Genomic DNA, 13,303 nt, shown 5'->3' on the forward strand with positions numbered 1-13,303 from the left:
AGTATGAGCTCAAAGAATGAGGTCAGCTGACTACCAGAATGACCAAGTAATTCCATTAATGGGCTTTTTTTTCCCTGGTGGCGCGGGCATATTCCAAGACGAGATTTGTTGGGCTCAAATTGTGAGAGAGTGGTTCAGGGAGCATGAGACATCATTTTCATACATGGGTTGGCCACCACAGAGTCCAGACCTTAACCCCTTTGAGAATCTTTGGGATGCGCTGGACAAGGCTTTGCTCAGCGGTCAGACTCTACCATCATCAATGCAAGATCTTGGTGAAAAATTAATGTAACCATGCATGGAAATAAATTTTGCAACATTCCAGAGTCTTATCAAAACAATAAACAATGCCACAGCAAATGCATGTCGTAATCAAAGCTAAAGGCCACCAAAATATTAGAATGTGTTGCCTTTTTTTGTGGTGGCAACTTTTTGGGGGTGGTCAGGCATTGTATTTAGTCTCATGCATGGTCTCTTGGGGTGTTTTAACACAAGAGCTGTATTATCCACCATAAACAGACTAAGATTAATTTACAAATCACTTAATTTTGGCACAAGTGAAAGCTTGATCTATAGGCAAGGAAACACCAGTCCTCCTACAAACCGTTCTTTCTTGGTTAACTTTCAAGTTAACTCTGGTTCAGACAGTGTGAAAGCAAACGGACAGTCTGTCAATCTTTTCTTATCCTGTCTTGGTATGCAAGCATGAGCAAACAAGATATCAACTTTTATGTCTGAAAAAAGGGTAACATATTGCTTGGGCAGGTGAAATTACTGCTTTTATCAGAAGCTTGAAATGAGTTCATGGTAAATGCTGCAATGGTAATAATAAATGTCAGCTGCAATATCTATGCCTATTTTTTCCTTTTCATCAGTGCATCCTAGACTCTGTGACCTTTAGCATTTTGGGTGATGTCATTTTGGGTGATGTCAATGTGAACATCTTTCACTTTTCACTGGGGGTGGGGGTTACATGGATTGAGGTCTGTCTGAGTTTTGGCTCCAGTTTCCATATTTATAAATTGATGTGCACCAAACTGAACATGAATATTTATCCAATACCTATAAAGTATTAATGCAAATATCTAATGGGAGTAGTCTAATTCCTCCACAGCAACCCCTAGAAAAATAAAAACAATCAGCCCTGAGCCAAGCTTTGGGCTTCGTCACATTTTGCAATTCGTCACATTTGTGGTGTCTCAAGACCTACAAAAAAAATAAGTTTCTTGGACCCAGGGTCCAAACCGAACAGGAAGATGGCCATTTTGGTCAAAATCTACCATTTTGTGTATTTTATTCCCTTTGTATCCGGGTAAACTCCTCATAGAGCTTTGGACTCACAGACTTCAAAATTACCTGTTGTGGTCTTAAAGCATTGGGGATAAATAGTTATCAAAAAAAAATTCTGCATCAAAGCATGTGAGCAAAAATTATCTTTCACCACAAAAGACAAAAGTGTAATAGTAACTTCCATACACAAGCCCGGATCTGTACCAGAGATCCTGTGTGTAATCACAGACCACCACTCAGTATATTCAAATAGTCATGACATCACTTTAGCTCCACCCACTTACAACAGGAAGTGATGGGTTTCACTGCTTAATGTCTTCGTTTTACACTCCAGCACTAAGTTGACTATCCTGACTGATCCTCAAGACTGGGTGACGTGAGTATCAACAAGTGAACCCAACTAAGTCTCATGTGGCCATTACGGTTGTGTGAGATGCAAATAAACTTGGCTGAGCTACTACAAAAAAAGTCAGTGTGGACACATCTGGTAATTCCAGTTGGCTAAAAACTCTTTAATTAGCTTTGACTCACATAAATACTGCAATGTTTACTACTGGATGCACATCAACCAGATAGCCTGGGGATTCGTTGGATAGTGTTTGACTTTAGTGTAGACTGATTTATAAAAAAAACTGTTTCTCAGCGTCTTGTGCATTCAAACAACGCATCAACATGTTTAATTTAAGTTGTACAGTACTTAGTTTGATTTACTGAAACAAATGACCAGAAATGCAAATTAACAGGTTAGTACCGCAGCTAACGCTGTGTTACATGTGCTGTAGCCATCTTGGATTCTTCCCTCTGGGTGTTTTGGGACCTTTCAGGTGATCCTTCCTATTTCCAAATCCTAAAATTCCGCATTCAAAGGATTTATACAGCACTCCATAATTCTACTGTAAACTACCACCCAGTTAAGTTGTTTACATTTTTAAAATGCTAACATGACTGTTAAGCAAATACGATATTAAAAACTGAGAATTCTTACAAAAACCAAGAAAATTTACAGGTTACAAGGCTAAAAGAACAAAGGAATCATCAGATTTCACATAAAAACTACGATTAAACCAGTCGTAGCTTTGAGTACTGAGTCATGCCGATATGTGCGCAAATTTTACGCGATTAGTTGCTCTGGAGCGCCCCCTCTTTGAAAGCGGATACATTTAAAAACGCCGCTCTTCTGCGCAGTTTACTGGAGCACAGCTTAGCCTACAGTCCAACAACCATGTAGCCGCAAAAAGGAAGCTCCTTTACAACTTTCACAGGTTTATTTAGAGACGTCGCCATTTTTACCCGGTCTAGTAAACTGCCAGCAGAGAGCTACAGTAGCCAAACACTCTCCCAGCAAATCTTCCCTCCGTCTGAGGCAGTTTTTCAGGCTGCTTCAGACCTCCAGCCGGCCGAGCCCCTGCCCACAGCGCCGCCGGCCGTCGCGTAACCGAGCTGGAGCCGTTACAGAGACAAATGTGAGGCGCAGATGAGGAGGAAGGGGCGTAATTACCTTTTAACGGCGCTGTCTCGGCATCCTCCGGTCGCGGCTGGGTCGACGCTCCACGGTAAAATGGCTGCTACAACACTGGTGCGGATGACAAACCAGAGAGAAGAGGCGGAGGCAGCCGGGGAGAGAGAGGAGGGAGGCGGGCTCAGTCGGCCCCCCTGAGGAGTGGGGGTGGAGAACAACCAACTGTTATCACTAAAAACATAAATCTGAAAAAAAAAAAAAAAATTCAAAAATCTATCAAGTATAGAAAACAAGTTTTTTCAACAGAAACTCTTGTTAAAAAATATAAAACACAGATAAAAGGGGGTGGGGCTTGACGACTGGGCGGAGCTTGAACTGTTTTTCTAATTTTGGTGCTTGCATTTTTCATCAGCTACATCATTATCAACCCATGTTGCAGTTATATATATCATATGGATCTGATTCAATCAGACGTTGGATCTCGGAAATTTAGTGTGCCCAACATATCTATGTTCTGGTTGCAAATGGAGAATGGGCACAGATGCCAAAACACATTTCATTATGGTTTTTTAGGGTTTACTGTTAGTTCTGCTAAGTAGTCGCTTATAGGTGGATACCAAAGAGAGGCACACATACAGTGGAAAAATAATATGAAGAACAAATTCAAAGGACTGTTGTATTTATCTTGAGAGGGACAATGGCCAGTGAACGTGTCAAAATTAGGCTTTTAAGTGGATTGGATCCCTTTGACAAACTAAATTTACCTCACAGATTTTACAGTTTTGTTGACAATATTAAAATTTTAGCATTTGCCTACAAACTCTATGTGACTAACCTAGCTACCTTGGCCGAAAGGCTAATAAAAATATTCATAAACTTGGCCTGGCTGGCCATGCCAAGTTAGCTAAGATAGCTACCTCTCTAACCTAAGTTACCTAGCTAACTGAGTTAGCTACTTAGGCTAACTTATGTTAGCCTAAGTAGCTAACATAACTAAATAAATTAGCAACTTAATCTCCTTAGACACATTAATCTGTCTGAACTCTGGTGTGGTTATAATGTTTATGTAAATACCAAGCAAGACTGGAGACTGCTCTAAAAGCAGGAAGTGGACCACAGAGCATGGCATTCCGGGTAAGTACAATCAAAACAAACATGCAAGTCTAATGCTAAGGTGAAAAAGAAATCCTACAACTACTAAAATCTGTCACCTCTCCATTTTTGTTAACATTTTATGAACAAGGAAGTTGCACTCAGTGTCTTCATTGGTGGTTCTTGTTGCAGCACCACCACAGGCTTGGAGGGGAATGGGTTTTTCTAAAGATCTAGTTTTGTTTGTCACAGCACAGTGACAAACAGGGTAAGGCTAAGGGTGCAGGGTAAGGAGCACCCTCCACAGGAGCTGAAAATGTAACAAATGTTGCAATTCGATTGAAAAGAGTCTACTGGACTATCAGGTGTGAAAACACCCAAAGTTTGACATCTTTCTGCTGGATAGTCTGAACAACTTTGTTGGATGGTTTGAAGTTGAAAACACAGAAATCACCAGTGTTAGGAAATCCCTCTCCAGAACAAAGCCTCACAATGCTGCAGGACCCAACAAAATCTCTGGCTGTTTGGCTAAGGACTGAGAAGAGGACTTACAGACATCTTGAACATCTCTCTGAGCCAAGCTGTTGTCCCTGCCAACTTCAAGTGTTCCATTATTCCAATGATGGCTTCTCTATTCTGATTTTATTAATGTCTAGTTAAACATTACTTATTTTTTGTTTACTTTGTATTTGTTACAGTAGTAATTTAAGTTTTTTCATACTTTGGTTAAAAGTTCAAAGTATTGTATTGTGATGATATTATCCATTGATTGGGTAATAAATACACAACAGAAAAACCATTTTCAAAAAAATTTAATCAATTATTGTTAAACAATAACTGACTCTGGAGTTTTCTCCCAACTTTTGTTATATCACCATTTTGTGGACTAGCATAAACTCCACCAGGTGGATTATGGAGTGGCTAATAAAATATTCATAAACATGAAAACTAATCATATAATATCTTTAATGTCAGTATATTTTAGTTACAGTGGTTTTCAAAAGTATGCATACCCTGTGAACTTGTCCATATTTTGTCACATTGCAACTATAAACATAAACATAAATATTATTTGGGATTTAATGTGAAAAACCAACACAAAGAAGTACATTGAGGTAGCAGCTTCGTTATCTATAACGAAGCTATTTTAACAACAGCAAACAATCCCACAAAGCTAATTAGCATCATTGACTAGCGCCCCAGAAGAGAACTGACAGGAATATGTGGCAATGGATGTGATATTAGTTGGTGGAATTCAGATTACATTTAGGCACACACTATTTAGGATTACTGGATTACTGAATTTGAAAAAAAAAAGTTTTAGAAACGAACCAGCAGCAACAGCGGTGGTATTCCTAATAATGATTCCAACGTTAGAGAAATGCATGACAGGAGCCCTAAAGATGGAGAAGATTACAACTTGGGTGGAGGTAAAAAATAAGAGAGGATTTCCTAAAGAAGAATAAGTCAGAAGAGGAAGACAGTGGAGGCTTTGGTGAAGAGGAAACAGGTGGAGACAAAGAAGGTTCATTAGGACACAATGAAAAAGATGATGATTGTGCTTCTGATGAAAAGGGCAGAAGATGACGTAGTCAGCACTATAGTCTATGGCAACTCTGAGGTTAGCGAGAGATGAAGATGGCGGCTCTGGAGGGGATAATGATGACTCTGGCTGCTCAGATGAAGAAAATAAAGTTCAGGAGGTGGTGATGAAGAAGCTCTGGAAGGAAGATTTCTCCTCAGGACGTTTGTCAATTCTTGGATGTTTAGTTTGTGCAGAGCCGGACCAAACCTGTGGTTGTTTCTTATGGGATACCCCCAGGGGTGAAAGTAGAGGGGTACGGTAGGGTACTGCGTACCCCTAAAAGATTTAGCGGGGGTATGCAGTACCTGCAAAAGAGGGGAGCGGTTGTCTGCTGTAAAAAAAAATCAGTGGGTTCACTGTGCAGCCGTGACTGATTAGTTTTTCAAGAACAATCCAAAACACGACAGTTAATAAATATTTTTTCTCCATTTATTAAAAATAAAATTTTTCCCCATTTCAAATTGTTTCTGAACTCTTCGTGCTTTACTAGAGCAAGGCTGCAATACGTGGATCGCGGAAGGTTTTGAGTGGATCTCGGCATTAGGTGACAAACTGAACGCCGCCAGGAGGCTGAGACCAGCACGTCCTCCTCTGATTGGCTTATCAAAACGTTCCTAACTTTATTAAAGAACAACAACAACAACAACAACAACAAAAGTCAACAAAACGTGTTCAAATTAATGACCCAACAAAAATAATAATCTCAGTAATTATTGTTTCAACAAGGTGTTGCGCAAATCTGTGCGTTTCGGTTCCATTATCAAAATAACTAGCAGAGCAGGAGTTTAAAATTAACTAATCAACCACCGCTGTGTTCATGAGAGTGCTTATTAAACCTGTCTGTCACTAGAGGACCCAAGTTTGGGTCCTCTAGTGACAGAGGTGTCAAACTCCAGTCCTCAAGGGCCTCTGTCCTGCAACTTTTAGATGTGCCTCTGCTGCACCACACGTGCTTAAACGACAAAGAGACGGAGAGTAAAAAGGTGCGAGTGGTTTTGAGTTGATCACCTGTTCAGTTATTTTACCTTTGTTTACCTTTGCTGTGGCGCATCACAGCCGCTGTAGTTTCTGAACATTTAATAAACGACAAACTGGGACTAATTATCTCGTTCGTCTGCGAGTACGTCATTCACAACAAACATCAAACACGGTAAATATGTTTCATTAAGTATTTAACAAACAAATGGCTTCTACCATGATTATTATGTGAAATTAAATTGTCTAATTTAAAAATAACAGTTTTATTTCTTTCTGGCATCTCGCTTTGAGCTCAGATTCTGAGAGGCTTTTCCTCTATCAAATTTTTTTTGCTTCTTATTTAGTGGAAATATTGATGTTGATATTATAGCTGCACTGCTGAAAATGAGGCTCTAACATTCACAAATGACATTGAAATAAATTCCAGTCCAACATCTGATTTGAGGTGATTCCTCTGGAACCTGTTGGAGGAAAATATCCCAACTTCAAAAGATGAGCTTTAACCTAACAGAGCTCTGTGGTTCCTCCTGTCAGTATGAGAGTCAGGGTGAGGAGGCGCCATGTTAGGAAGATGAAGCTGCAAGATCTTCAGAACAAACAGGTCATGATGCTGGGCTACTGATTATCCCTCTGTCTGGACACATGATCAATATAACCAGTTTAAAAGCTAAAATGAATGATTATATGCCAGACATGGAAAACTGGGATGCACTCCATGCCACGATGTTCAGAATTTAAGTCTCATGGCATCTCAAGGTGTCAACATTGCAGCCAGTGGGCTGAAGGAGATACAGCTTCATTTTGTAGCAATGCAAGAGCTACCCAGCTTTTATTGCTTCGCAAAAGAATTAATCAGCACAGAAACTCCAAAGCACACAAAGAAACAATTGTGTATATATGTATATAATATACTTTTTTCATAGTACCCCCAAGAATATACTACTTTCACCCCTGGTTACCCTAAGAAGCAATCTTAGGGGTAACTGTCATGAAAATATTAGTTATTTCCATGATGATACTGATTTGTGACAAACCCTCCTAGATTAGCACTTTTAAAAACTATTTTGACATATAAAAGTTTAATAAACTTTGTTTTAATGACAACATGGAACCTGCAGAATGATTCCACTCTTTTACTTGATGCCAGTTAAATCAAAGAGACAGACATGTTTCACATGAAGCTGATGGTGGCAGAGGTCAGTTTAATAGCACCATGATGCAATGCGAGTGTCTGCTTTGCTAAAATAGCTTGTGAAGAGCTATTTTTTTCTAATTGGTTTCCTGTAACAACAAAAGCTTGAAAGATGACACCTCCATGAGATCTGATGTCTGCTTTGCAGAGCCGTCAAGATTTGTAGACGGCAATCTTCCTCATCGCGACAACCTGGTTTTCAACGTCATATTTTCTCCATGTTATTCTTACATTTAAAAACGGCTGAGATTCCAACTATATATTTAATTCACAAGCAAAATATTTAATTTACAAACTAAATGTTCAGCTCCAAACAAAATGTTTATTTTGCTAAGTAAAATTTATTTACCAAACTAAACATTTAATTTTCAAACCAAATATTTAGCTTGCTAGCTAAATAGTCAAAATACAAATTAGCTTGCAAATAGGAAGAAGTGGAATATCAAAATAAAAGCTGGGTTTTGAAGACCTATAAATAAACTATAAACCGCTGACTACTAAATATTTAATTAGCAAACTAAATATTTAGCTTTCTAAATAAATATTTAATTTGACAGCTAAACAGGTTTGTAAACAAAATATTTAAGAGGCTAAATATTTAAGTCTGAGCTAAATATTTAGCTTTGAAACAAAACATTTAGTCTACAAACTAAATATTTAGCCACACAATTAAATATTTATTTTCCAAACTATACATTTCATTTCCAAACTAAATATTTAGCTCATAATTAAATATTGAGATCCAAGCTAAATATTTAAATGATATGCTAATTAGCTTGCTAATAAGTGGAAGTGGGATATAAAAAACCCTGAGTTTTAAGGACCTATATAAACTCCACTGGTTTCTACTAAATATTTAGTTTGTATACTAAATATTTAGCTTGTGAATTAAATATTTAGTTTGGAATGCTGACATGTATAAATGTATAAGTAACATGATGAAAATAAGACTTTGAAAAATTAACTCCTGCATTTTGTCTGTAACAAGCTAAATAAACTAGAATATTGCTTTTAATTTTTTACTGTGTAACTTTACAAACAGATTAATAGAGCCATAGATTATTATTATGTACAGGACATTTAACCTTCCAGAGACCCTGGTGTGTCAACTCAGCATAGCCATGATATGATGGAGAGTAGCCATGTAAATCTGCTCTCTGTCAGGCGTAGAGGCAGGTTGTTTGGGTACTGGAAGATGTGAAATGGGACATTCTTGATGCAGCATGAACTTATTGCTAGCTTTGTTCGCTGTTTTCTGAGGAGAGCTGAGGACAGCTGCTGCTCACCATGCAGGCCTTCGCTCCTCTGATGGAGCTCTGTCTGCAGCAGAGCACCCCTCTGAGTCTGTCTGTTTCCTGACAACACAAGCTGAAGATTCCCCTTCCAGCCAGACGACTCCAGCTATCCATGCATTTACTCTGGATCAATCAGGAGTTTGCATGCTAGCTAAGCAGCTGGTAACCATACAGAGCTGGAGTCCAACAGATTTATTTTCTATTCGCATGGTCAAGCATAACGTTATGCCTCATAGCGTGCTGTTCCTCCTTTTTCTGGGAAAAACATCCCTGATCTGCAATAATATATAATGAGTTTTCTATTATTGTTTAGTTTTATTTTGTTGTGAGTTTTTGTTTGTCCAGTTCAGTTAGCTTTAATTAATTTTAGTGTGGTTGCTAGTTTTTAAGGTAATGTCATTTTATTTATATACTACATTTTTAGCAATAAGGCAATTCAAAGTCCTTTAGATGAGTTAGAAGAAAATAACAAAACAAAATAACAAAAGCAAAAGACAAAAGTACTCCACAATTTGTAAACCAATAGGATTTTCTCTGGATAAGCTAATAATAAATAAAAAATAATGCTAACTGCTGATCTAAGGTAATGAGTAGTTAGTTTCTCTAGATATCTAAGTTTGTTCTAATTTCTGCTCTGGCTTAAGTGAAGTATAAAACTAGATGTTCCTGTTCTGGGTTGTTAAGCAGGTAAGTATAAGTACACTATAATTTATTAGCTAAATGTTGGTTCTCTGTGTTTGATGCTAAGATGGTCTTAAATGTTGATCGGTAAGACGTTTGTTCCAATTCCTACTCTGGGTTGAGTGAAGCATCTTCTGGATTTTTATGTTCTAACTAATAGGTTTGATTCCTGTTCTGGGTCGAGTGTCTAAGATAATAAGTACTCCACAGTTTATAAACTAGAAGGAGTTTCTCTGAACTAGCTAAATATTGATCTAAAGTAATGAGTACTCCAGATTTTCTAAGATTAATAATAAACTAGACAGACAGACAGGGGAGGAAATGGCACATCAGGAAAAATAAGCACATGTAGTAATATTCAAATAATACAAAGACATGAGCTGGCAAAGACAGTGAGGTCAGGGAGTATATATTTGTAGCCCAACAGTCTCTGACAAGGTGGTATTATCTAAGAGCAAGTCCTTGGACAGTCCAGTCATCATCTGATTCCTCAGATGACTTAGGGAGAGGAGAGGAGATGGGAAAGATGAGCTTGTTTGCATAAACTCCAGGAGATTTGAGATAGTCAGCAAGTCAAGGCAGACACAAGGGAGTCAAATTCAGAATAAACAATATTCTTTGTCGGCAGGGTAACAACCTCTCCAAGATTGATTCCATCAACTTTGGTCAATTTCGTTATTTTGTTAGTTTAGTTCACTGTAATAACCTTATACGGGATCTGTCTTCCTCAAATTATTATAGGTAGTGACTGTTGCGCTACGACCCGCCCCCTGGCTCTGATTGGTTGTTTTTGATCGGGAACAGTGTATTTCTTCAGACAGTAATAGTAGCTCAGGGAGGAGGTGGAGAAGATTGACTTTTTCACTGACTGTCTCATAACAAATGTAAAAAAAACATTCTTTATAAAACTTACATACAGCAGCTTTAAGGTTATTGCTCTGGGTGATAATATTCTTGTTCATAACAGTTCTGGTCAGTTTGTTTGCCAACCAGCCCTCCTTTGTTTTACTTGGTTGACCTTCTCATGAACCAGGACGGCACCAGCTGTTGGGAAACATCCACTGCCTGCGCAACTTGTTGTCCACATGATCCTTTCTTTTGTTCTAGACGGGAAAAGCCTCAGGGTGAAGGCGGCCATCTTGGAAAGCTATTGTTGCTGTTTCACACCTCCCCCACACACTTACAGTCAGACATTTCTTCCCAGAAATCTTAACAGCTTCTTTGATTTGGGATAAAGATGACCAGAGTAAATAAAAAATTCACACTTTTCAAGTGATGATTTCATTCATTAAAGATAAAACATTATTCCAACCAACTTGAGGAAATGATACTCTCTGAACCCGACTCCAGGTTGAGCCGCCCTTGGTGCCGTCGAGGCTTTTAAGGGCAATAAAAAACCTGAACAGAAACCAAGAGTAGTAATACTAAACGCGAGTACTTTCAGAAGTGTAGCATCTTAGTTTAGGTATTTAAAAGATGTTTTAAGGTCCAGAAACTTCTTAAGCTGGTCGTTTCACTCTGATTTTATGAGAGCAAACCTGCATGAAGGTGATTTTATCTGGATTATTTCTGGGCAACACATAATCTGCTAGTTTGAGAAGCAAAGCAACTAGTAAATGAATATCAAAAATAATATTTCTATTTAAACTTATATTTTATATAAAAAATAAAAATAAAAATAAGACTGAAAAACCAAAAACAACAATTATGATAAAAAAATTCATGGGATTAGATTTTTTCCCCCCATCCAATTTACTGAGGCCCCACAGCGCCCCCTGGCGGCCTCCACTTTGAAAAACAAAGATGTCCTCTGTGTTCCTGATCCAGAACCAGAGAGGCTCAGCTTCTGACCCACCCAGTGGTTCTCTAACACCCTCAGTAGTCGCCTTTTTGAACCGGCCGGCAGAAGGTCCAGTGATGCTCCACTGTGTTCTCGTTGGCCCGTTCGCTCATGTGAAGAACCCGCGTGTTTCTGATGGCGAAGCCCTGCAACACAGCAGTCCGTCAGCCACAGGTTTGATCTACGGAGACTGAGGGCGGCGGTTCTAACGGACGTACGGCTTTGGAGATGAACTCCAGCAGGTTGACCCGCAGGCTGACCTCCTGCTGGTAGTCACACGGTCCAAACGTGAAGGACACCTGGAAGTCTCTGCTGTCCATCATGTGTTTGGTCCACTTGGTGAAGCTGCTGGAGACGGACTCCAACACCGACTGGACCTGGAGAACCAACACAACATCTGCTTATTCCTCCTTCCAAAGAACTGCTGAAGGAATCTGGAGGATCCTTCAGCCTTCTGGAGGATCTCATGGTTCACTGTGGAACCATGAGATCCAAACCCAACAACCAAAACTTTCCTCTGAAAACAGTTCTGGAAACTTTCCTCTGAAAACAGTTCTGGAAACTTTCCTCTGAAAACAGTTCTGGACCGAAAACAGCAAAGGTCAAATGGAAAGCGCTGACCTTTGCTGGTGTAAGGACGCCATATTGAAAAATCAAACCAATTGCAACACAGTCACCTTCTTCCATCCAAGACATAAAAGCGCACACACACACACACACACACACACATATATATATATGTGTATTTTTATTTTTTTTTTACTTTTAGCCGTGAACTCCCTAAAATCTTACTGTCCTGCTCTGGGTAAAGAAATTTTTTTTTCCTCTGTAACAAATTATTGCGCTGCTGTGGCAGTAACCATAACCCAACGTTGTGACCGAAGTCTGCAGTAGTCGTGTCTGTCTTGGAGAGGAGACTTTGCATCGTCTAGGATTTAAATCCGTATCCATGGTAACAGCTTTCCTCAACAGGTCTCCGTATTTCTGCCGGCGCATTCTGACATCAAGCTGAGCGGTCGGACGCGCTCAGCGGTGCAGGAGGCGAAGCAGAACCAACAAGAGTTTGAATTAATAACGATATTCATCAATGTGCCGCAGAGCAGCTGCGCTCAACCCTTCAGTGAGTTTTAATTTAATTTGTCACATTTAAAATATTTAAAGCTATCAGTGCGGGGATATTAATGTTTATATTGAATGAATACTTTGGGATGCTGAGCAGGGTCGTATCCAGGAGGCTTCTAAGGAGGGCTGAATGGGGCCAGTGAAGGTCTTTTAATAAAAAACACAGGCAGAAAACTGGAGAAAAGATTGACTTAAACATAAATACATAAAACACATAAATAACTCTGACCAATTTAAGCTATTTTTTCTTCTGTCTTAAGTTATTTATTAAAAGAAACACATGGTATTTTTTCATCACAGTGAGTTTTCCCCCAAACTCAGTGGTTCTTAACCTTTTTTGAGGTACCGAACCCCCCAGTTTCATATGCGCATTCATCGACCCTCCTACCTCCGCCCCCCCTCGACACAGAAAATAATTTGCGGTATTCTGATTTATTAATGTAATTATAATAGTTGTATTACCTCCCCCACGCCACTAGAGGTAGTACCAACCCCGAAAAGATGTGACTAAGGAGCAGATTTAGACTATAGAATTTGGTAAAAACTGTGAGCTTTACTGAAGTAATTAAAGACACAAGTTTAAATGCTGAGAGTGGAACTCCTTCCTGCAGCACTGATTGGCTCAACAATGTAACGTGATCCTCTGGAGCAAGTGATGGCAAAACGGGGCGTCATCACAACTTTACACAGTGTGTCTTTACCTCCACGGCAGAGGCTCTGCCGAACCCCTGAGACCGACTCATCGAACCCCTGGGGTTCGATCGAACCC

General features: G+C 39.3%; 2 protein-coding genes across 2 annotated transcripts in view; both read right to left on the reverse strand.

The window, feature by feature from the left end:
- ccdc71 (coiled-coil domain containing 71) overlaps positions 1-2,960 on the reverse strand; it is a 10,652-nt gene extending 7,692 nt beyond the window's left edge. The window contains exon 1 of the mRNA XM_007542300.2: positions 2,789-2,960. The gene's annotated coding sequence lies outside the window, so the exon portion shown is untranslated. The remainder of the gene's footprint in view (positions 1-2,788) is intronic.
- An 8,370-nt stretch (positions 2,961-11,330) lies between these two features.
- The window catches only part of kctd6a (potassium channel tetramerization domain containing 6a), a 5,606-nt gene continuing 3,633 nt past the window's right edge, over positions 11,331-13,303 (reverse strand). Inside the window, exons 5-6 of the mRNA XM_007542301.2 lie at positions 11,631-11,789; positions 11,331-11,558 (exon numbers count right to left, since the gene is read on the reverse strand). Of these exons, the coding sequence (XP_007542363.1) occupies positions 11,448-11,558; positions 11,631-11,789 (270 nt within the window). The 3' untranslated portion in view covers positions 11,331-11,447. The remainder of the gene's footprint in view (positions 11,559-11,630; positions 11,790-13,303) is intronic.

Source organism: Poecilia formosa, unplaced genomic scaffold, assembly GCF_000485575.1.
Source record: "Poecilia formosa unplaced genomic scaffold, Poecilia_formosa-5.1.2 Scaffold677, whole genome shotgun sequence".
NCBI classification, from domain to species: Eukaryota; Metazoa; Chordata; class Actinopteri; order Cyprinodontiformes; family Poeciliidae; genus Poecilia; species Poecilia formosa.